The sequence below is a fragment of the Leuresthes tenuis genome, unplaced genomic scaffold (assembly GCF_036924035.1).
Source record: "Leuresthes tenuis unplaced genomic scaffold, fLeuTen1.0.hap1 SCAF_6, whole genome shotgun sequence".
Classification (NCBI taxonomy): Eukaryota; Metazoa; Chordata; class Actinopteri; order Atheriniformes; family Atherinopsidae; genus Leuresthes; species Leuresthes tenuis.
This window is the reverse complement of record NW_027325360.1, coordinates 18,852,628-18,875,341: the sequence shown is the minus strand read 5'-3', so window position 1 is coordinate 18,875,341 and position 22,714 is coordinate 18,852,628. Positions and strand designations below refer to the sequence as shown.

General features: G+C 41.1%; 1 protein-coding gene and 1 long non-coding RNA gene across 4 annotated transcripts in view; both read right to left on the bottom strand.

Moving 5' to 3' along the window:
• Positions 1-19,244, bottom strand: part of pip5k1bb (phosphatidylinositol-4-phosphate 5-kinase, type I, beta b) — a 32,355-nt gene extending 13,111 nt beyond the window's left edge. For all 3 annotated transcript variants that reach the window (XM_072388061.1, XM_072388062.1, XM_072388063.1), the window contains exons 1-7: positions 19,024-19,244; positions 9,588-9,673; positions 9,395-9,463; positions 8,484-8,614; positions 5,372-5,489; positions 2,030-2,182; positions 1,147-1,446 (exon numbers count right to left, since the gene is read on the bottom strand). In XM_072388061.1, the coding sequence (XP_072244162.1) occupies positions 1,147-1,446; positions 2,030-2,182; positions 5,372-5,489; positions 8,484-8,614; positions 9,395-9,463 (771 nt within the window). In that variant the 5' untranslated portion in view covers positions 9,588-9,673; positions 19,024-19,244. The remainder of the gene's footprint in view (positions 1-1,146; positions 1,447-2,029; positions 2,183-5,371; positions 5,490-8,483; positions 8,615-9,394; positions 9,464-9,587; positions 9,674-19,023) is intronic.
• An 898-nt stretch (positions 19,245-20,142) lies between these two features.
• LOC140309166 (uncharacterized) lies at positions 20,143-21,839 on the bottom strand. The gene is made up of 3 exons (XR_011916357.1): positions 21,442-21,839; positions 21,302-21,358; positions 20,143-21,226 (listed from the first exon to the last, which is right to left on the bottom strand). It is a non-coding gene; the product is annotated as an uncharacterized lncRNA (long non-coding RNA).
• Between the last annotated feature and the right edge of the window lie 875 nt (positions 21,840-22,714).

Sequence of the window (22,714 nt, the reverse complement as noted above, 5' to 3'; positions counted from 1 at the left end):
GTGAACTGTGAAACGGGACCACAAACACACAACTGCTTTAGTTTAAGAAATGGGGAAAATATTTACTGCATGGTCTTTCTGCTTCCACTGCGAAGCTATTCTAAGAAACGGTTTCAGAGAAATAATTTTTGAGCAATTGTTGTGGTTTTCTTTACAGCGTTTCTGTGAAGTACCCCTGAAACACCAAAGAACTTTAAAACACAAACAATTCACATCCAGCTGATATTCGGCCGGCCTCTGCAGGAAGAAATAGTTCAATAAGGAAAATCTGTTCTTTTTCAATCTGTCACTATTCATCTGTGGCAAATTTAAGCTTTTCCTGCAGGTCTCTCTCTTAATTACAAATGTTTTCCACACTTAGAAATGAATGCTTTCCTAAATTTCCAAGTCATTACTCTCAATATTTTTGTCTAACTTCTCTGAGCCAATCAGACCATTTCAGCCATCCTCTAACTCGAACATCACCTAGACTCCAGGGGAGTCCCTTGCCTATCTCCTATCTTTATCCACTGCTGATATGATGTGACTGTTCATGGCTATTAAACAACCAAAAGTTCACTATTACACATGCTTTTTTGCAATGAAAAAACACACAGTAACATAGTTGTGCAAATCTGGGGCAAGCTGAGAGTTTAGCTGAACACAGACTGGAAATATGGTGTTTCCCCCCTGGCAAACACATGGCAAATCCTCTTTTCAAGCATTTTGTCCCATCTTACGTTCACAAACACCATGCTGACCTGACACGTAATGTTACAGGGCTGCATGTGTTGGCATTTTTTAATCCTCCATAATTGGTTACATACATGAGAGGTCACTGACATATTTTCAACAGCTCTGTTGAAGTCCCAGGTCTAATAACACATGACGAACACGTGTCCATGTGAGGCTTTGCAGCACACAAGTTTTATCAAAGTGATGAAACTCAATAGAAATGGCTATTTAAAAAAAAAAAAATTTAGGGAAAACACTTTGTTTATCAAACAAAAAAAGACCTGATCCAAGACTTGTTGATTTGTCCACATTGTCTGTGGAATTTGTAGTTGGCTCAGAAATGTCAAAGCAACTCCACCGAGCAACCAGCACTAAGAAAGCAAGCACACCTGCAAAAACAATCTAGCTCTACACGCTGACAAAACCACCTACCCGACAGTCTCTCTGCAGTGTCTTCATTAGGTTGTTGTACGTCTCTGTGTCAAAGTAAACCCCTTCCTCGTGCATGTCCTGGAAGTCCAGATCTTTGTAGGTCGGACAGGCTTTCTCCCTCTCTTTCCTGGACGCTCGTCTCTTATAGGTGGATCCCTTCAGGTCATATTTGTAGTGCATTTTCACAGAGCGGGGCAGCACATTGTTCATGACCACCAGTCGGATGTTGATGCCACCAGACTGGATGCAGTACAAGCCGTAGAACTTGGGAAGCAGCGTGCGTGGATTCTGGTTCAAGTTCTGTGGATTTAAAGAGAGCATGGGGTCATATTCAGATACAGATACACCATTTCATATGTATGTTGTATGTATTGTTTACTTTTTGCTCATTTAGTTTTTCATTTCCCTTCCAAGCCCCTAAATGAGCCCTTAAAAAAGTTGCATATTTAGTTCAGTTTGAAAAAATAAAAAATCTTTTCATGTTTTAAAACTCCTTAAAAATGGCTACACACCTAAATTATTTTAGATACACACCGACCACTTAATAATAAAATAAATCCTTCTTATTTCACTCGTGAAATAAAACATATTAGTTATGTTTGGGAAAGATGACAGTCTTAGCAAGTTGGTAGAAGCTATATTAAAAAGGAAAAAGGTGCAGGAAATATAATGACGACTTAAATAAATTATAATATATGTACTTAGGGCTATTTCAAGAACTCCTAAATGTAATATTAGTTGTTTAAAAGTTTCAACTTCCAATTTTCTCGCTGTCTCTAGGCTCTCAAACATGATAATCTTTCTATCACCTGAAGTGACTGATAATCCTTGACTTGTTCATAAAAGGAGGACAGACAATAAGGTATCACATCAAGCCCCTCACCATGTAGTATCCAGGTAGCAGTCTCTGCAGAAACTTGGCCTCTTTGTGCTGAACAGTTTTAATAATGAACTCATCATCGCTGGTTAGGTAGAAGAGAGAGCCGCTGGCGCCCGGGTTGGCAAGCTCGATCAGAGGCTCATTTACGAGGGAATACTGAGGAAGGTAAAACATAAACATACCAATTTAATGTTTCTCGTGTGTCACTGATTAGACTTCTTGTGAGCAGCAATGTAATCAAACTAAAACATTCAACAGTATGTTTTAACAGTAAAGTCTGACTAAAAATTCACTCCTATGAACTGTGCTGAGGTTCTTTGCAGCCTATTCATATTCATAAGATTGAAAAAAAATATATATAAATGTATATATATATTCTCTAATTAGGCTCTGGAAAAAATAAATAGTAAAGGATAAATAAAGTGCCAAAGGGTTGTTGATGATAGTTGTCTTAAGATTTCCTCAAGAGGGGACTAAATGACTTCAACCAAACCAAGGAAAACTGCTCCAGACAAATATAACAGTCGTGGACACACTGTGTAGCATACTTTTCCAACATGTAATATAGACATGCGTCTATCTACTTTTTCTATAGTAATGCACCTCTGCTTCTGCTGCTAAAAGACAGCCAAAAAAGACAGGCATCGTGGACAGAAACATTAGCCCTTCAGATAGGAATAACAGGGGCAAACTGTAGAAGAAAATGTGTATAGCAGACTGAGAAGCTTCACTTACAAGTGGCATCAAAACGTTAGGAACAGACTGTGAGAGCAACAGATTCCTGAGAAGAGTCAGATGTGAATCGAGGCACTATGAAAGCAAAGTGTTCAGAAGAGAAAGAAATACTGGACTCCCCTACAGAGACCGTCTGTAGACACGTTGAGTTACCATCACAAACACACCTGTGGTTTATTGTATTTGCATGTGAATGCATTCTCTCCTTTAATTAAACTCTGGGCTGTGGCCTCTGTCTGAATAAATGCATCGTCACAGCAAGCGCATGAATCAGCCGCAAACTCTCCTCCCTCCCCTGCCTTGAAGTTACATTTCTTTTGTCTTTTGTCACTTGTGCAGAAATGAATTTGACAATCAAAAACAAGAATGCAGCTGAATGGGTTCATGGGCGACTTGAAAGCAGATGGGAAATAGGAAAACGGCGTCATAACAGGATGAAGTCATATCAACATTAGACAAAATCTGATTTTGCTCAAAGCTGTACGGTGGTGTTCAAAGAACAAAGAGAGCCCAATTCAATGAATGTGGAAAAAAACATTGTACTTAACTTTTATTTACTGGGGAAAACAATTATTGCTATAATAATCAGGTGTGAGTGTCTATGGAAGTGTCTCATTGGACAAACAAAGGGAGACTTTTATGGAAATCTATTAAAAAAAAAATCTAATTGGAAAACATTACAAAACTATTTGGACTAAACCAATCTATAGCCAGATAGATTGTGTGCAAAGGTACAAACTTCAATACCAAGAGTGGTCAATCATCATGTAATAATCTGCAAGATCATAAAGGACCACAAGGTAACTCCCAAAGCTAGTGTTCATGTTCACAAGTTTAAAATCAGATGAATTCACGGGTCTCTGAAAATAACATTATGATCTGTCTGTGTTATGTTTTATGTCAAGTAGACAAGCCAGAAGGCTGTTAGAAATAAAGACTTTCAGCCTTAAATGAGGATCATTATGTATTTTTACAAACAGAAGGAGACTTCATACCAGCATTATCCCATCTTTAAAACACGGCAGTGGTAGTATCATGGTTTAGGCCCGTTTTACTGTGTACTGTTTGAACATATATGAGAGCTGATTCTTTTGAGAAAGTGGGTCATGCAGTAAGATAATAACACAGAAAAATGCTCAGTGAAGAGTAAAGTAACAGTTCTGGGCTTAATCCAATAGGAATGTTATCAAAGGGACCTGTTCATGTGAAGAATGTTGCAGCAGTTATGTGTCGAGAAATTGGATTAAACTCCTCTAAGAGAGCAAAATCCTCCACGTTCTTCCAAAAATGTGCTGGACTAATCGAAATATCACATTTAGTTGCAGTTGTTGCTGCAAAAGGAGGTCACACCAGATACTTCTGCACCTTACAGACACATCATAAGAGCATAAGTGTACTGCTTTTGCCTTATGTGTTTCTTTGGGGTGTCTTAGTCTATTTTTAGGACTATACAAATCTGAAGATGTTTCAGGTCAGATTTTTTGCAGAAATGATAAATGTGGCAGCCAGACAACATTCACTGTTCGACAGCATTTGACTTAGTGGAAAACAGGCATCCAAGGCTTACACATATATAACTAACTAACTATATAAATATATAAATAACCGAAATGCGTCTGTTGGAAAATAAATATCCCTTCAAAAACTATGGAAGGATCAGTGGATTTCATTCAGCAGTGTGCCGATTATTACTCTCATAATGGTGTCGCACTCCATCATCGGCTGCAGTATCTCCACCCCCTTCCCGATGCTTTGCTTCATCCTCCCACAGTGCGTGAAATTACCCACCCATTACTCAGAGAAAAACATGCAGGATTATGTTATGATTGTGCATGTTGTGAGAGGGGCGAATAGCATCCTGTTAGTGGCAAGTCAGTGAATAACAACAACCAACAGGTCACTGTGTCGTCTCCGTGGAACCAGAAACAGCTGATCACAATCCAGCAAAAACAAAGTGGGGACACAGTGTGACCATCTTCTTTCTAACAGTAAAAAAATGGGAGGTTAGTAGGAATATGAAATCAAAGCTCACTAAATAGCACATTATTTGTTTAATCTGCACCAAAACTTTAAATGCCATTTCATGGGGTGTAATGAGCAGATTTATGTAAGTGCTGTCCTATTTTACCTTAAATGTGACACTATTCCTTTATGTTAACAATGAGATATGTTGTTTCTTTTGGCATTTATCCTGCTGCAGTGGGACTGTATAAGTGGTTGATTTGATCCCAATGCTTCCTCCTGCGCCCACTACCACAGTTAAATGACACTGTGAGATTTAGTTGGTAAGAAGCAGAACCAAAGACTGGATTTAACACAAGGTCATGACTTTGAATGAGGGCTGTTACAACTTCCACAACATGATCATCATGGACCACAGGATTCACTATAACTATATAAATGGTTCTAGTGCTATCAGACAAATTCTTGTCTCCTTCTTTGGTAATTCAATGACACTGAAAATGGGACATAAAAAAACCTGATCTACAGTCAGTTATACTTCTATTGTCTTTTATTGTCAATGCCTGAATACCGCAAAAGCCCCAATGAACAAAAATGCTGGTGAAGCAAAGGATGACCTGCCAGGCCTCAGGAAGATTTTGATCTTACCAGGTAGTCGTCGGGTTTGATGCCAAACAGATCTCTGAAGTAGCGGAAAGCAAGCGGGGCGTAAGTCTTGAAGCGGAAGTCAGGATAGTGATGAGCTGGGGTCAAGTTGCTTCCCTCACTGGTATGTAAAAACAAGACAAGTGGAAATGAAAACATGCAAGGTACATTAGATACATTATTCCAACAAAATCACAAATAAAGGATAAAACAAAAGTTAAAAAGTTACATAAATTAAACCTTGCAAGGTCAACAACACAGACGGGGACCATCCCAGGAAGGATAAAGGCAGGGAACTCTAAAACCTAATCTTTGTATCTGGGTATGTAGCCCTCTGACTTCCGTGTAATTTGCCCCATTCATGCATGAACCGGGAATCTATGGGAACCCAGATTCACCAGCATCATGATGACAAACAGGACAGTCTAGAATTCTTCGCCTGGAGACTGAAGATGGCTCTGATTACTGGATCCAAACAATTCTCAACAGCACATGAACCTCAACTCAAAAAAAAAAGGAGAGAAGGAGAGAAGAGCCAGCAAAAAGCTTATAAAAGACACAATAACCTACATTTTGTAATCTTGACCGGACCGTGAGACATTCTTAGACAGGCTCTGACAAAGACTGACCCTTTTTTGTAACTGACCTAACTGGAGTTCCAGGAGAAAACTACAACAGAGTGAGTTGGCTTACGGGTCGTTTATCCACTAAACTCACTAGATTTAGTTTTGTTGGTGCCAAACGTGCAAGTAGGTTAATAAAGATTTTGTTTCCCACAGCACCTCTAAGTCTGGTTACTAGGATGATGGTCTGGGTAACAGGGCTAATGTGTTGTTTCCAGCAGGTACAATTATGGAATGCAAGCAACGGTCGGGCCCTGCCGTGTAACCCGATGAATGCGATTACTCTACAATGAAATTTGACTGCTTTGTTTATTGTGTAAGGGCAACGGCACCTGTCTGTCATGAAAAACATTTAGCAGCACACAGCACATGGATATGTTTCATTCAGTCTTATCGGGAGGGCATCTTTGTGTGTGTCTGCCTGTGGAAAAAGGAGTGCTGGTTGCTATAGATGTACAACAATAGATATGCAACAACAACAACAAAAAAGTGTGTGCATGGGAGTCAGAGTGATATGTGTAATGTCCAGCATTCAAAACTAGACTGACATGACAAACTGCTGCAGAAAAGCCCCCAGAGAATGAAAAAAGAAGAGAAGGACAGGTGTGGTAACAGGAAGAGAGGAGAGCATCTGAGAGTCTGCTCCATCACACAATATATATACTATATGCACATACATATATATATATATAGTATATACATATATATACTTTTTTTCATAGAAAAGGCAACCAAAAACTAACCAAAGGTTTTATTTGACTTCAGCACACATTGGATTGCTTTGAGGGTCTCATTTTGAACTAAGAATAATGTTTGCCTGTTGCTAAGAAACAGGACAATGAAAGGTTAGCGTGCGTGCCAAGCCCAGGTTTGCATAAACCATACTGAGTTTGCATATCCTGGTGCAGCATCTCAAAGGTAAACCACCAATTACTTTCTGATAGGACTCAAATTTCTCTTCCTGAAGCTTCAGAGTTAAAGACAGCATTGGATGATGGATATATTTGGCCAAGAGTCTAGTCTAGCTGACCATTTAAAGTGCCCTTACACAACAAGCCACATTAAACAATTCACACACACACACAAAACACTCATAAAGCACTGCTTAGTTTATACAGTATTACGGGCTGCACAGGGCTTATGCATAGGGCCTCTATCACACACTGATGGACGTAGTAAGAGGCAAAGTGGGATTCAGTGTGTCTTGCCCAAGGGCAGGTAACATGAGGTCTGGTGAAACCAGGGATCAAACAATGACCTTCAAATTGCCAGATGATCGCTGAGTTTCAGTCACCCAGGTGAACAAAACAAAGACATTTCTCAGTCCAATTTCCTCCATCTCATGCCAGCTGAGCTGGGTGGAGCTGGGAATCTCATATTTCAGTTAAGTTGGCTTTTGTAATGCCAAAAGTAAAGTAATGATATTTTTATAGCAATAGATAGAAAATAATACAAAAGGTGGAATAACTAAATTGATGAAGAAATGGAGTAGACGGATGCAATTACTGTTATAATATTTTGCTACTTGCAAGAAATACATGGGTGAACCATGCATGCTAAGTGGAACAAATGAAACATTTGCATTACACAGACTGTTCAAGTGCATGAAAATGAACTTTTAGAATCAAATTAACAGGTTTAAACTATGACAGCCGGTGCCAGTGAGCTCAGCTGACAGACTGTCTAAGTCAATTTGTTTAAAAAGCTTTTGAATCACTGCTCCAAATCAGTTGTAAATACACATAAAGTATGTGTCAGATACAAACATCTGTGTAAAAATATGCGACTTACACGTTACACTTTCAAAGAATTCCTGGGTCTGCTTTGGATCATATAAAATGTTTCTTTAAGCTGATGATGTAATTGTGGAGACAGTCTGAGGACAGCGTGGCCACACACTGACGACGTATGCTGTGCACTGCGGCGGTAAGAGGTACACAGTAAGCTGATTTCACAGTTCTTGGAAGGATAATCCACCAGAACAGTTATATCCCTGCATCATGACTTAGACAAGAAAAAATTTCTAGATAAATAATGATAAAGGCAGTCTGTAGCAGAGGCATCATTTCTTTGGATTGGCCTTTCAGTGGCTGCAGTTTCCACTGAGCATAATTAACAAAAGATTATTTTAATCTTTTTAAGCACAAGGCCCAGTGATGAAACAATTGAGCAGACAAAAAGGTACCATTTAGATTGTAGTGTCCAGTCTTTCACTAAACTGACACCGCCTATTACCACCTACACATGATCTGTTTTATGAAGCAGCTCTCTGATTCACAAGCTGCAGCAGCTAAATAACCTTGAGCTTATGCAGAGGTCTGGCTGTCATTATAATGACAATGTGCAAACATCCAGTACACAAATAACTCACATGGTGACAAGGTGTTTCTTTCTGAAATGTATACATCATAGAAGATGTGTTGCTGCACACAGAAGCTGTATGCGTAAGTATGAATGTGTATCTGAAGGGCTTTACACTGTGTGGTCCTAACCTGGGCAGAAAGACACTCTCCACCACATAGAAGTCTTGCATAAGCACGTCTCTGTCCGGCTTGGAGGTGAGGTTGCCCACTGTGTAGCCAATGCCGAGCTGAATGGCTCCCTTCAAGGCCGATGACGTGGTCTTGACGGGAAAATGAAAGAAAAAACATCACATTAGTTTGGCTGCAGCACACCGTCACTGTGGCCAATTACACACTCACTGTTTAATGAAAATATGGAAAATAACAAAGGTACATAGAGGAGGAGCAATCCTGCTTTTACAGCTACTCTTCACAAATGCATAGTTTCTTCTCAATCATTAGCAGAGTTAAAGCTCATGCGTAAAATATCAATTTCAATGTGTGACTAAATAAACAGCGCCAAACTCAAACAACAAAGACCATTCATACATTCTGTTTAATATGGCTACATCGGTGCAAAATCATTTACAAATTTCCATTTTGAAACTTACAACAGCCTTTACAGGCTTGGAAACAAGCATGCCAGTATTGCTGTTAGGTGTGTAGCCACCACAAAAATACTTCTGACTCTTTAGTCCCAACCTGAACAAAGCCAGCCACTGTACTACAGAGAGCCTAATGGTTACATCTTAAGACATGCTGCCATACCCAGTGACGTCTACAATTTAAAAAAGAAAAAGAAAAAGTAAAGGAAAACAAGTTTGACCAGCACTTGACTGATTTCTGGCAGCCGGCCCTAACAGGGGTCAGGACATTATGTGCTGCAGCAGAAGGACATTTAAAGCACTCAAGTGACTCAGAAATAAAGTCCTTTTGGACTCCTTTTGGCTCAAAGCAGCAGCATTCAAAAATAAATGTTATGGGACTAGGTTCATATCCATAACAGGGAAATCATAACAGGGAAATCAAACCAAATGTAGTGAGACTCTTGTCCGCTTTACCTTTTTGTACGTTTTCTCTCTGCCTGTACTCCGAGGCCCTCCCGTGCCATTTTCAGCTGTGGTTGACATCTAAAAAAACGGGGCACAACATAATAGAATAAGTCGCTAACTTGCCATAATGTAGTTAAAAGATTATTGGTCCTTGTTTCATAACCTCAAATAAAATCTAATTTGCTCAGGGGCATAAACTTACCTTGCTTTATGATAAGCCGTGCCTGACAAACAGCAATCAGGGCGACAGCTTTTTATTATCAGCTTGAGCAATCATCAGGGGACCCTCTGCAAGAGAGTGGGTGCACAAAGAGTTACCATTATGTAAGAAAGACCCAGGGCAAAGAAACAAAGCAGCTTCAAAGTTAAGATAATGACAAGCTGAAAACAAGAGGGGATACATCCACAGGCAAAAAGAGCCTAATTAACTGTGATAAACTTGTATGCCTTTCAGTTGAAGGCCATTTTTATGACATCATTCCAGTTAAACACTGCCTGACAAGAGAGGCAATTTTGCTTTGACAGTCACTCATGATTCAGGACATGTTTGTGTGACATCTTCTTATTAAAGACTTGTTTTGGTACAGCAATACTTTCCTGCTTGTCACTTCAGCAGCTCACAAACCACAGTCTGCATATGACATTTTAAAAAGTGCTTGTACCTCATTGAAGAGCAGAGCTACAGAGTGCATGGGAATGAGATAAAGCCCTGGGGCTAAAAGCCAGTGCACAACTGAAACCATAAAATAGCCCTTCCAGCGTGACAGCACTCCAGTCGCTCTTATTTCTGCATATGTGTTTCACTGTACCGCTCCCTGTCACTCTGTCTTATTCCTCGCAGGGAAAATAAGACAGAATGACATAAGACAGAATGACATAAGACAATGACGCTGTGCCTCTGTATCTGTTTGAGCAAGCTGGCAAAAAAAAGGTTGAAACCGGAGAAATCATAGCTGAGACACCTGCAAAATTCGGACTTTGTCTGACAAGCTCTGACAAGCCTGCAGTCACCATGCCACCTGCATATAAATGCACCTGCAGGTCCCAGAACCTTGAATGTTGCACAATGACTTTCAGCTTCACCAGTGCACATGATCATGTGCCCTCCATTCAACTGTTCTGTGACCAGCTGCCCCTTAAGAGCAGTATATACTGCAGTAAGAATCAAACAGCTAACTTTGAGAATCTTACCACCATACACAACTATGTTTATGTACCGGTATATCACTTTCTATATACTGTATGTTGCAGCTTTGATAAAAATAGTCTTCATACAAAGATATGTGCTTTTATGTGAAAACGTGCTCACAGATATTAAAAGAATGAAGCCGACACCGTGAGCTCTTATCTTCAGACACAGGCCTTATCTGTGCACCAGCTTTCTGTTGCTATAAACACAACAACGCTTATTTTGGCTGGAGGCACAAAGCAATTTGTCTCTGTTTGGGGACTAGGCATCTTCTATCACCTTTAAATAAAACCCTGCCGCTCCTGAAGGAACGTAAGTATGTTAACACTCACACAAAACTTGTTTCTCAGCTTCAATCAAAACAGACGAGACGTTTTAAAATCCTGCTATCGATCATTAGCAGTGTCAGTAGAAGCCAATCTGTGTAATGAGGTATTGATCCACCTGAGTCAGTACTACATATAGTAGCTGTGTGCCCTAAAGCTGAGGAATGTTAATGAGCCCGTGGGCCTGTCTGCCTCTCAGCTTGCCCCAAACCCAAGTGTCAGTGTCAAAATGAATTGTGTGGATCTCTCTCCCCCTCTCACCTGACCCCATTCAAGCCAGCTGCTGCTCTAACAGACTGTTTCCAGAGCAATCTACGAGAGGCCCGCAGCTGCAGTGGACAACAGCAGGTCTCTTGTTCACCTCTCAACAAAAGGGAGGCAGACAGATGGATGGACGCACGGATGAAAACAGACGGATAGATGGATGATTCTAATCAGCCGTGTCTTACTGCTGTCATTCGCTCCCTTAGCAAACACCGCTGCCACATTGGAAACAAGGAGGAGAACAAGGGAACACAAGAACACTGTCACACAGCCAGAAAAAAAGATTAAATTACATTAACGGAACCCAGAAATAAATCCACCTGTCAAATCAATGGCTGTAGCAGATGGTGCCACGCAGTGACTGTTGGAGGTCTGGATGAGAACCAAATGGATCAAATTATCCGACTGATCAATAAAATGAAGACTGTGCTCAAATGTCTAAATATAAATGAAAAACCTTTCTGTAGAGGGTCTTGAGTTGCGTTTAGTTTTGTTGGTGTGCTTCTATGTTAGTTAGAGCTACGGTGTCCCTGCTGGCACAGCGGGGGACATTTTAAGGCAATGAGGAAAATGACACATTGGGTCCAGACCCTGACAAACAGATACTGCAAATACTGCACTTAGACAAAGACACCGTTCAGTAAAACTGTAAAACTCTTACAGATGCAAACAGTTGTGGCAAACACACCTAAATCCAGACTTGGCTAAGACTTATGCATTGTGCTTTCCTTTCAAAATATGTTGTGTTTGGCTCACAACAGGTTCTGTAAGAATAAACTCTGCTTACTAACCTCTTCCCCATGTAAGTCTCTCAGTGTAGCGAGGACTCGATTCTCATTTGTCCCTCCCTCTTCCTTGTCAGAAACTATATCAGCCTTCACACAAACACACTTGAGCACAGATCAAACACTGGTTCTCATGCCATATCTCCTCCATGGTTTCAGGGTTATTGCCAAGGATGCCAGTCAGTCCCTGTGGAAGTCAAATAGCAGCTCTGCCTAATCAAGCAGTCCTATCAAGGAGAATATGTTGCTGAGAGCAGACGTGGGCTGTCTGGTATGATAATTATGTAAACCTAATTAGTCTCAACTGTTTCTTAGCAGCTGAGGTAAATTTAAAGTCATATATCCATACAAAATCGGAAATTCTGATGAAATTCATGTGACAAAAATGGAACAATTTCCCATTGAGAAGCAAAACCCTGTTGAAACCATTTGACAATGACACCGGTGCTGAGAGTTGTTAAGTCAAGGAGGCTCCCACAGGTTCTGTGATCAGAACACAGACATCACACATAAGTTCCCTTTTTGCTTTGCTTTGTTTTTGTCCCCAGATACTATTAGATTACTGCAGCAGACTGGAGACATAATGGAGAATCAATAGCAGAGCAGCAATGCAGGGCGCTCTGAACCGGTCTGCAGGGCTGCCATGACCCCCACAATCCCAGACTGAGATGTCAGATAAGCACAGAGATCTGGATTTGGATGGATACAATCAAGAAGATGCATGTGCAGTCGGCTTAGCTCGGCATGAAGAGGATCGGCTTCATCAACTTAACTGTTCTCATCCCTTTCCAAGCCCTAGAAAATGGAGGGAACATATTCAGTTTTTCTCTTGATTTAATTCTTTATGAAAACTCTGTTCACTGTGCAAAAAGACTAAATATCTCCACACCATGCCCAGCATGAATGCAATGAAATAAGTGCACTAATAAATTTAGAAAGATTCCAGCTTTCTAAAGAAGTGCTATATGTATATCATATCAGGCAGCAATAACTAATTTTCTAGACTAAACACATTTGGTCTATAAGTGTGATCACATATTTGGCTTAGTTAGATCAGGCATGTAAAACAGTTCTACGGGATGAGTTATGACTTCTTAATGGTCATTAGTTTAAGAAATTAACATGGAATATGCCGGCCCCTTCCTCCACCACCCATGCAAAAAGTCTGTGTAATAAATGGAAATGTTAAACAAATGGCAAGTAGTCCTCTACCAACACGAAATCATATCAGTTCATCTCCTGAATGTTTAAAGAATTTCTCCTGCGGACATAGAGAGAGGCAGGCAGAGGAGGAGCAAAAAACAGCAACAAGCATAGCAGAAACTGGATAAACTGGCCAACATTGCACAACATTGCTTTTGCTGTGTTTTGCTCCATATTTCACAACACCATTCACAGGGGTGTTTGTTGCCATCATCACTCTGACAGACAGGCTGTGACTCAACCTCAGATGTGAAGTGAGCAAAAAAAAAAGAAAAAAAAGGGAAACACAGAGGAAGCGACTGACAACATGAAACAGTTATGTAAAAGTTGTGATAGCTGTAAAGAATCAATCCTCTCATGTTTAATGCAGTCAGTGGCACAACAGGACCACGAGTCCAAGTTTTATCAGACACCTTATATATCTTATTTATAAGTCACAATTATAAGTGTGTGATGGGGGGGGGGGGGGGGGGTAGCAGTATAACTGCAAGACCTACAGCAAAAAATGGATGTATTTCATTTTCAAAGATGACTAACCGGAAACCTAGAGAGAGAACTCAGTGTGTGTATTTGTAATTCAGAGAGCATCTCACTCTGGTTCCACTCTGCATGGGAAGCAGTGAGACGGAGGTCACCCTCTGTGTCCAGAGAGTCACATGATTCAGCTGAGGGAATGGAGGGGGAGAGCGAAACATAATGGAGGGTATACGGAAAGAAAACAGAGACCATGTTTTCTGAGGACACAGAAGCTGCTCCAACACAGCCAGCACAACACTCTCTGTGACATTCTGCGAGAAGGACTTACAGCAGGCATTTTTATGCTTAGACACCAGTCACTTCGATGCAAACTCCTAATGTAATAGCCCATAGCACAGAGACAGTGAGAGACAGAGTTATACTCTGCATCACACTGGAGTCTAAAGGCTCTTGAACACCTTTAAATCACAAGGGAGATTGGGAGGTTTAGTATGTAGAAATATTACTGTAACCAGAAATGACAATATGATAATAAGAGGTCAGTCAAATGGGTATGAGGGGATCACAGGTTGCTACGGAAAAGAGGAGGAATTTCATTCTGTCTAATATCCGCATTCCTTCACTGTTTCTCCTACTTATTTGTCTTCATTTTCATTTTTCATCTCTCCCTCCCGCTGTCTCACTCTAGGGTTCCCTTAGTGGGCCTCTGCAAACTTCGTCATTACCAGGAAAGAGGGAGGGGGCCATGGGGGACCCACCAGGGCCAAAACAACAACAACAAACATCACAACCTCCGAATAATCTGAATTCCTGCAAGACTGCCAACCTATCGCTCTGTCAGCAGCCTCAAACCAGCCAACCGTTATGCAGTGCAGAACAATTAGGAACCAATCATCTCTGCTGGCTTCCTTCGAGAATGTTCTTTCACCCTCTCAAGAGCTGGAGCCGACGTGCTGTATGGCTGGGGAGGGGGGGGGACTCCACTTTGGATGTCGTTAAGATCACACAGATAAAACTGGGACGTTTTGCATCCATGCTCAGCTGCCACAGAGCAAATGAAGAGGATTTTAAAGCGACCCTGACATTGATGTTTGTGAACAGTCCTCCAAAGGTTAACAATTCTTTCTGCGTACAAAATTAAATGAAGAAATCCAACGTAGCAGAAAGACTACTTTAAATCAGGGCAGTTTCCCTGCACCACTGGAGAGTAACAGAACATTGGAGGGTACAGAGACAGCCATGACATGCCTTATGTCCAAAGTATAACACTGGCTTTAGAGGCCACTGGAGGTGAGTGATGGTCACCTGGAAATGCAATAAAGCTGTGAATAAGAGGCGATTTTGTTCCTCTTCCAAGATGAGATTTCAACAAAACCAAAGAAAAAAGATTTAAAGACATTTTTCAGAGGAACGCCCCTTTAAGTACTTACTTTACATGTTTCACTCTGGATGGTTACATTCACAGTGGAGTCGAGCTACAGCTGCAGATGGACTCTGCCATTCAGTTCGTCTCATTAGACTTGCAAAGGGGTAAAATCGAATTATTAATTATGTCTGATCCTGCAACCCTATGGACTGTGTGATTCTGCCTCTTCCCACTTTCTCTGAGGGAGATCACCATACATGTAGCATAGCCAAATTCACTACACAGACGTCTTTAAGTTACTTGACTGATGATTTTTGTCAGGTGATGTTGCGGATATAAAATCAGGATTTTATTAGAGAAGAGTGACAGACTCTTTAAGTGACTGCAAGTTGACAAGTCGTCGTAATGGGTTTATTTCCAATGACAATTTCATTAATGGTGCATTAAGCCGTCTGACAAAAGAAACAGAAAAATATGTGAATTAGCACAGCTTTTTGGGGGGATTAAGCAATATTAAATTTGCTTTACTGATAGACGATAGATGATCCTTACTGATAAATGATAGAACTTCGGCCCATCTGAGTCTGTTGCGTATACATGCAGAGGGATTCCATTCCCCACATCATGTAGGTGTGTTAACACGTTTACATACAAGAAAAGCTGACCAGAAAACAACCAACAACTGAATAAAGGTAAACTGCCTTTACCTGGATGATTTCTGAGGCTGTGATCTGGATGCAAAATCTATACTTCTGTCACTCCAGAGACTTTATTGTTATCTTTTTGCAGCATATGCCAATTCTTACAATGAACCTGTAACTTTCATGCAGTTCTTGTGCAGTAGTAAAGGAGATGGCACAATCTAGATCAATATATATCACAGTACAAACAATTAAAAAGTGTGGTAATTACTAAGTCCTGACTCCTGACTGAGTGCTAATGGCAGCTGGAGTAGTATGTGGTATGTGCTGACATGGATGGAGCCTGGCCAATGAATGAGGACAATAAAACAGATAACAGAAACAGAGAACAGTGCACACTGTGCTTAGATAGAGCAACAATACTGCTTACAACTCCACAGAGGTCAGGAGCCTAAAAAAATCATCAGATCAGTAGCGGATCCACATTCTGATCCACACCAGTGCTGGAGTGCATTTGAAAGTGTCTTTAAAATATTAGAAAGAGGATTTTAACGCAGACTCAACAGGCTGGTTACAGTACATAGTAATAGTCAAATCACCAGAGATGTGAGTTATGATAACACACAGATTCTGACCACAACTGATAGTTTTGAGAGGGCTCATTTTGACTTTATATAATAAGCTACATTTAGAAATGTGTACTTATGTGTATGTCTCACTCAGTAAACAGCATAAATAACAGTTATTTTAAAGTATATTAGATCAAATCTGTCAGAATCTAAAGAATCAGATATATTCAGATTATAAAGACAAGTTCTTTACTTCTTCAAAATTTGCTCGCTCGTTTGACATTTTATGCTAAATGGTGAATTCATTAACTTGTTAAACAAAACAGCCCTACCTTAAACAATAAGTAATCATTAGTAACCACAACAAAAGCCTGGCACTGTCTTATCAGTGTGCAACAGCAAAGTCAAATAACATTGTCAGAACCTGGAAACTGTGCAAATGTCATCCATATCACATACTGTTTGAGTAAGAGTAATTGCTTACCATTATGATATAAATTAAATCAAATACACGTGGGTTGAGAAAAGAAACCAGAAAAAGAGCTGCTGAATAACCTGGGAAAGAAAAACAACACTCTTTTCAGCTCACTGCAGCTGGTATTCAGCACATTTTCACAGACTGTAACTGAGGACAAGAATGAGGATCCTCTGACATAAGCTACACTAAGAAGTGAGTTCACACTAGACACACACAAACTTTATGAAGTGGCAGATTTCGCTGTCACAACACTGTGAGGCATTTCTTTTATCACAGCATAATGAATATAACAAGACCCGACATGGGACCACACCCCTGTGTGGACACTAGGCACATTGGTCAGTCAAGCCATTATCAGGCATGGGAGAGCTGCTGACTTATATAACTGTCTTAATGAGGCTCATATGGCTGTTATTTTGATCCTATCACTACGAGGATCCCATGGCGCAGAACAAGCACAGTACATAGAGTGCTCTTTGACCCAAAATCACAAGACTACACTAAAAGCCCAACAGCTGCTAATTGTTGTGCTTTCTCTTCACATGAAGTGAACACATCAGGCAAAGATATGCCACAGCTGGTCTGAGAACGCTGCTCTTTCCTATGAGTTACTGATGAATACCTGCAGTTCGAGTCAGCTTTAGAGCGTAACCACTAATTAAGAGAGATACTCTTGAACCACAGCAAAACCCAAAGAAGAGAAAATTGCTGAGAGTCATACAATAAACGTGCCACTTTGCATCACATAATGCCTCTCACTGTGACAAGAAGCATAGCTGGGGAAGGGCAGCAGGTAGCACAGAATGGGAGCTCAGGTGTTACCTCTGAGGAGAAAGCAGGGAATTTGCATGAGTTGTTTTCCCTTTCAAAAATCCTGTGCAGCAATCTGACCAACCTGGACCAGCTTCACTGCCTCTTAGGCAAATTAGGGAGATGCAGGGACTTCATAAAGGTAAATACACTCATATTCCTGAGTAAGGAATTGCCTTGGCCCAATAACTCGGCTTTAAACAACTCAGGATTCATTTTTTACAATCATCAATGCCTCCCACTTTTTTCCAAAATAAAAACTGTTATCTGTATCTGCACTGTTCTAAAGCACAAGTCCAAGATACATTTAACATGGCAGGCTATTTGGCCCTTTGCAAAGCCAAGCAAAGACTTCACAATGGACCCAAATGACCCCATAATTTACAATTCTATTTAAAGTCATTTAACATAATCACAAGTTCAAGAGCTGGACTGTCACTGGAACAAAGTGTTGCTCATTCATTGTTACTGCTGTTGTTGAGCTTGCAACAAAAGAAAACAGCTTCCCTGCATGCTGAGCAGCTCTCAGTTTCTCAGCATAACATCCCACTTAACCTGCTGTCCGTTCTTTTCCTTGGGGCCGGTGGTGCTGTTTCTGTTTCATGACTGCCACAGTCCAGTCCAGAAATGTTTTGCTGGTGGTATAGAACAAAGTGCAGAGAGCTGTGGAGAGACTGGCACCCAGTTACCAGCAAAGAAATGTAGCAGCGTACTGTAAAGAGCAGTGATAAAGTGACAGATCCTGAGGCCCAGGCCAGTGTGGCAGCAACGATACAAACAGACTCTCAGGTTGGAAAACAGAAAACCCCCCAAAGGACATTTAGCACCAGACTTTACGCAGCTCTAAAGTTTCTGAGACTTTTCATTGTCAAGTGTTACACATCAGTGTCATTACATGAGTGGAACATCAGCATTTGGAGATATATTTCCTCATCCACTGTTACACAACCTGAAGCTTACCTCGTTTCCCTGTCAAACTGTCTGTTTCTCTCCAACAACAAGAATACTTCATCATAAATAGGAAGCAGCAGCAAAAAGTCTATGTATCTGACACACGAAAATCACAAGTGACTCCTCAGCACCTACACTGGTGCAAACTGGCTTCATCTGAATAACAACATCAGCAAGAATTGAGTGTGAAGGTTAGGGGTTGAGAGCGAAAGAAGCAAACCCTCAACCTGTCACCCTCCATTCAAAACGAAACACCGTCATTACCGCTAAACATTTTTGGACAGACATATGACCCCCTAATAATCTGACCATCCATCAACTTTAAGCCTTGCAGAGAAACGCAGCTTCATGAATAAACCAGAGCACCGAGTATCTGACCAGAGGCTGAACAGCTGGATGATCCGACTCAGTTTAAGCACACCTGAGATTTCTACACCTGTCACGACACGTGACAGTAGACCTTAACGCGTCAGCTGTCTCCTATAGTGGAAGTATTCATTCTGTCATTTATATATGTATATGTATATATATAAAACCTGACAAATATCGACAGCGTTTCGCAGGCTGAGTCCAACTCACAGTAATCGTCTTCTCAGTCGTTTGGTAGTTTCTTTTTTTTCGCTTTCTTTCTTCCTGAGTGGCTGCAGCAGTGTTCACAGAAATCCTTCACATCCAGCAGACGAGCCGCAACAGAAATGAAAAGGGCTCACTGCGATTGCCTGTACTTTTCTCCACCGCAGACTGCCTGCGCACGCTGAGGTGTCTCCTCTGCTGAGTGCAGCAGCGAGCCAGTGTGCCCTCAGTGTTCCTGCCCTGCCTCTCATTAAACTACTGTGGGAAAAAGAAGGAAATGCAGACTCCATGCTGCTCTCTGCAGGCCGAGCAAAGTTCGCTTCAACTTCATTACCTTAATGGGAGTAATGAATCAACTACTGCTCCAACAGGCGAAATAGATTTATAACAATCAATGTCAGTAAAGATAATGCATGTTATTATATATATATATATATAAAACAGTAACAACTGTTTAGAGTAAATGTCACAGATTCTCTTTTAGGAAGGTCAGGAGTTGGGAGGCAGTGGCTGAAAGAGTCTGTGGTCTCTGGATCACACTGAAAAGTCCTTTATGAGGGTTTAAGACCTTACTCTGGCTCCCAAGTTTGTAAGAAGCTGTGTTAAAGGAGAGGACTGGAAACCAGGATGAGAAGTGTTACATGTTACAATTAGCCCCAGTCAAATGTATTTCTAAGTTATTGGCAATTTTGGCTTATTATCACTATTATTATTTTAACCTTTTGGTACATTAAGGATTCTTCAAAGCTCAATAAAAGAGAATTTGATCACAAAAAAATGAAAGGTTGAAACAGCAAAGCAGAAAGATTTTATTTCTACTGTCATCATACTACATGAGTTGAGGAAATGAATCAGATAAAACCAAACCAAAGAAAAAAACGCATCAGCATAATTTCCTGAACAAGAAGCGAGAGTCAGTGAGGATCCTTTGACCGAAACTATAGACACATTTCACACAATACATGCAAACATTAAGAGGTGCCTTCTAAGTCGATATGGTAGGACGGCAGTCTAGTCTTCCTCATAGCACACCCAGATGCCCAGCTGCTGGTTTAAGATTTGTGGACAGGGTTTTAAAAGGGTTTAAAAAAAAAAAGGGAAGAAAAAAAAGATTTGTGGACAGGAAGCGAATTTTTAAAAAGACAAAATAGATTAGAGTGAGGGGCTATGATTACAGGGAAAACCTTAACTTCAGAACCTTAAGAGTTCGAACCACCATGAAGAGAATGTGCATTTCAGTCAGTGGTGTGAAGGTCTGGCGGTGCTGCCATGGGTATCTGGGTCTTCTGTACTGGTGCTGGGGACTTGGCGCGGGTGTCTTCCGCCCCTCTCTGCAGTTGCTGGGACGGTTCTGCTCCTTGGCTGGGTTCGGCTTGTCCCTGGGGTCGGCTGCTCCCTGGGGTCGGCTGGGTGGGCGCCCCCAGCCCGCTCTGGGGGTGGGTGGACTGCAGCCGGGGGGTTGGGAGGTCTTGGTGACTGTCGGGGGGTCGGGTGCACCTGGGCTGGCTCTCCAGCATTGGTGCAGGGGACTCAGATGCCTGTGGTGATGTGGTGTCTGCACTTCACTCCCGGGCTGGTTCGCGGGGGTCTCAGGGACTTTTTCCTCCTCCTGGCACTGTGGGGTGCAGGGTTGGGAATGGTGAGGGGGCCTGGCAGAAGGACTGTGGTGTCGGGTTGTGGCACACGTGATTGGAGGTTTGGGGAGGGTCTCTGTACTCTGAGTGCTGATGTACAAGGGTGTGAATGTGTATTTAGGTTTGGTTGTCTCACAAGGGCCTGCTGTGGGGTTGTTGTTCTGTAGGTTTGAATCCAGTTTGGTACATGTATGTATATATGTATATTTATGTGTATATATGCATTTATTTTATAAATAATTCAATTATTATTTTCTCTTATTGTGAATTTTTGGATAAATGCATAGAAATCAAACAGAAAGGTTACTATAAGGGCAATTAGAGGGATAAGGGGTATGAATAAATAAGTTTAACTTCTTCATACCCCCTCTCAGACAATTTGCATCAATTAATTAATGTAAATGTTGTTTGGGATTGTTCTTTTTATAAATACTGTTTACCAATCACTTTTGTGGTAAATGTCTGAAATAAATTCATTCATTCATTCAAAATCCAAATAAGATATTTAAGGTTTCTCTCCATGGCCATGTTAAGAGGAGCTGCTGTTTTCCAGTTCACCACCAGCATCGGTGTCCCTAAACATAAGAGAAGCTATCATCAATGCGGACTTTTACATGTTATGTCTGTATTGAACCGTAATGTTTACTGACCTTTCACTGACTCCGGAGGGTTGGACTGGTCTTAGAGGTATATTAACATCAGAATCCCTGAAATGAGTCCATAATAGTTAGAATAATGTACATGTTGAAATACTTCAATGTATCGATGAATGATTACATAGTTCAGTAACCTGGTTTCCTGCTGGACAGGGTCTCCGTTTGATCTCATCATGTAACGATATGCTAGCAAACCTATTATGGCTATAAGTCCTATCACAAGTAGGCCTGCAGGAACAAAGGATTAATAGAATTAAAGTGCAACAATTATAAATGGAACACCTAAAGTTCAGATCTTACCCGACTGTCAGACTTTGAAAGAATATTCAGGCCCTCGGCGAAGCAAGTGGAAAGATAATAGAATCATAAAAATAAGTCAGTTAGCAGCAGAAAGCAAGACTTTCTCAAATGCAACAAACGCTTCATTGAAAAAGATGCTAGTTTAAAGAGAAAAAGAGAAGCGTGAAAAGCATGACACCAGAAGGGGATCAGGACTGACCTGATACAATCCAGACAATCTTCCATTGATGCTCATCCTTTGGCGGAGTGGTGGCTTGAGGGCAGGAGGAAAACTTCAGTGAATGGTCAGTGAAAACAACAACAGGTATGTATCTGAAGAAAATTCTTACCAAGAGTAAAATTACACTCGGGGGTCAAGTCTGGGTGAGGAAAGAAGAGAAATGTTACAAAGTGCTGTTAGACATCAAAACATAAATTACATTACACATTATCCGGCTACTTTGGTAGTCCTCTGCCAGTTTGCCATCAGCTTGCTGAGCATATTTCAATAAAAATAAATATAAGCTGAGCCTTCAATTTGACAGCAAATGCTTTTTGTATTGCTTTTTGCAACAAGCACAATGATTTCAGCTGAGACAGTCATCAGCTCGTGGTAGCGTCCAGTGGTGCAACAGTGCCACCTAGTGGGCAGATATTTGTACCACCACGAGTGAATGAATGGCAAGCGAGCAGAATGAAATATCTGGGAACACAGATCCTCTCCAGTGTGCATTTACCACCCAAGGCCAAAACACATATTGAGTTGGTCTTTGAGGGTCGACTTCTCAGGTGCTTTTAACAAGGCGCGACCCCACTGTTTGCGAGGACAAGAGCTTCTTCAGAAGGACATAAATCCACGCTTAATCCTTAGTCTTATTTCAGTTCTGACTGTTCGACGACTGGTGGTCAGAATCAGTGGTAAGCTATATTCCACCTGGACTATTTCTGTGGGAGTCCCATGAGGTCATTTCATCTGAGGTCTTCCCATTGTACACAGATACGCTGGGCGTTGATGGCCAAACCATAGAAGAACTGAAGAACAAACTCACAGAAACGCTTAGATACATCATCTCGGATTGTCATAATTACTAACATTCACTTTAACCCAATAAGATCAACAATGGGGAA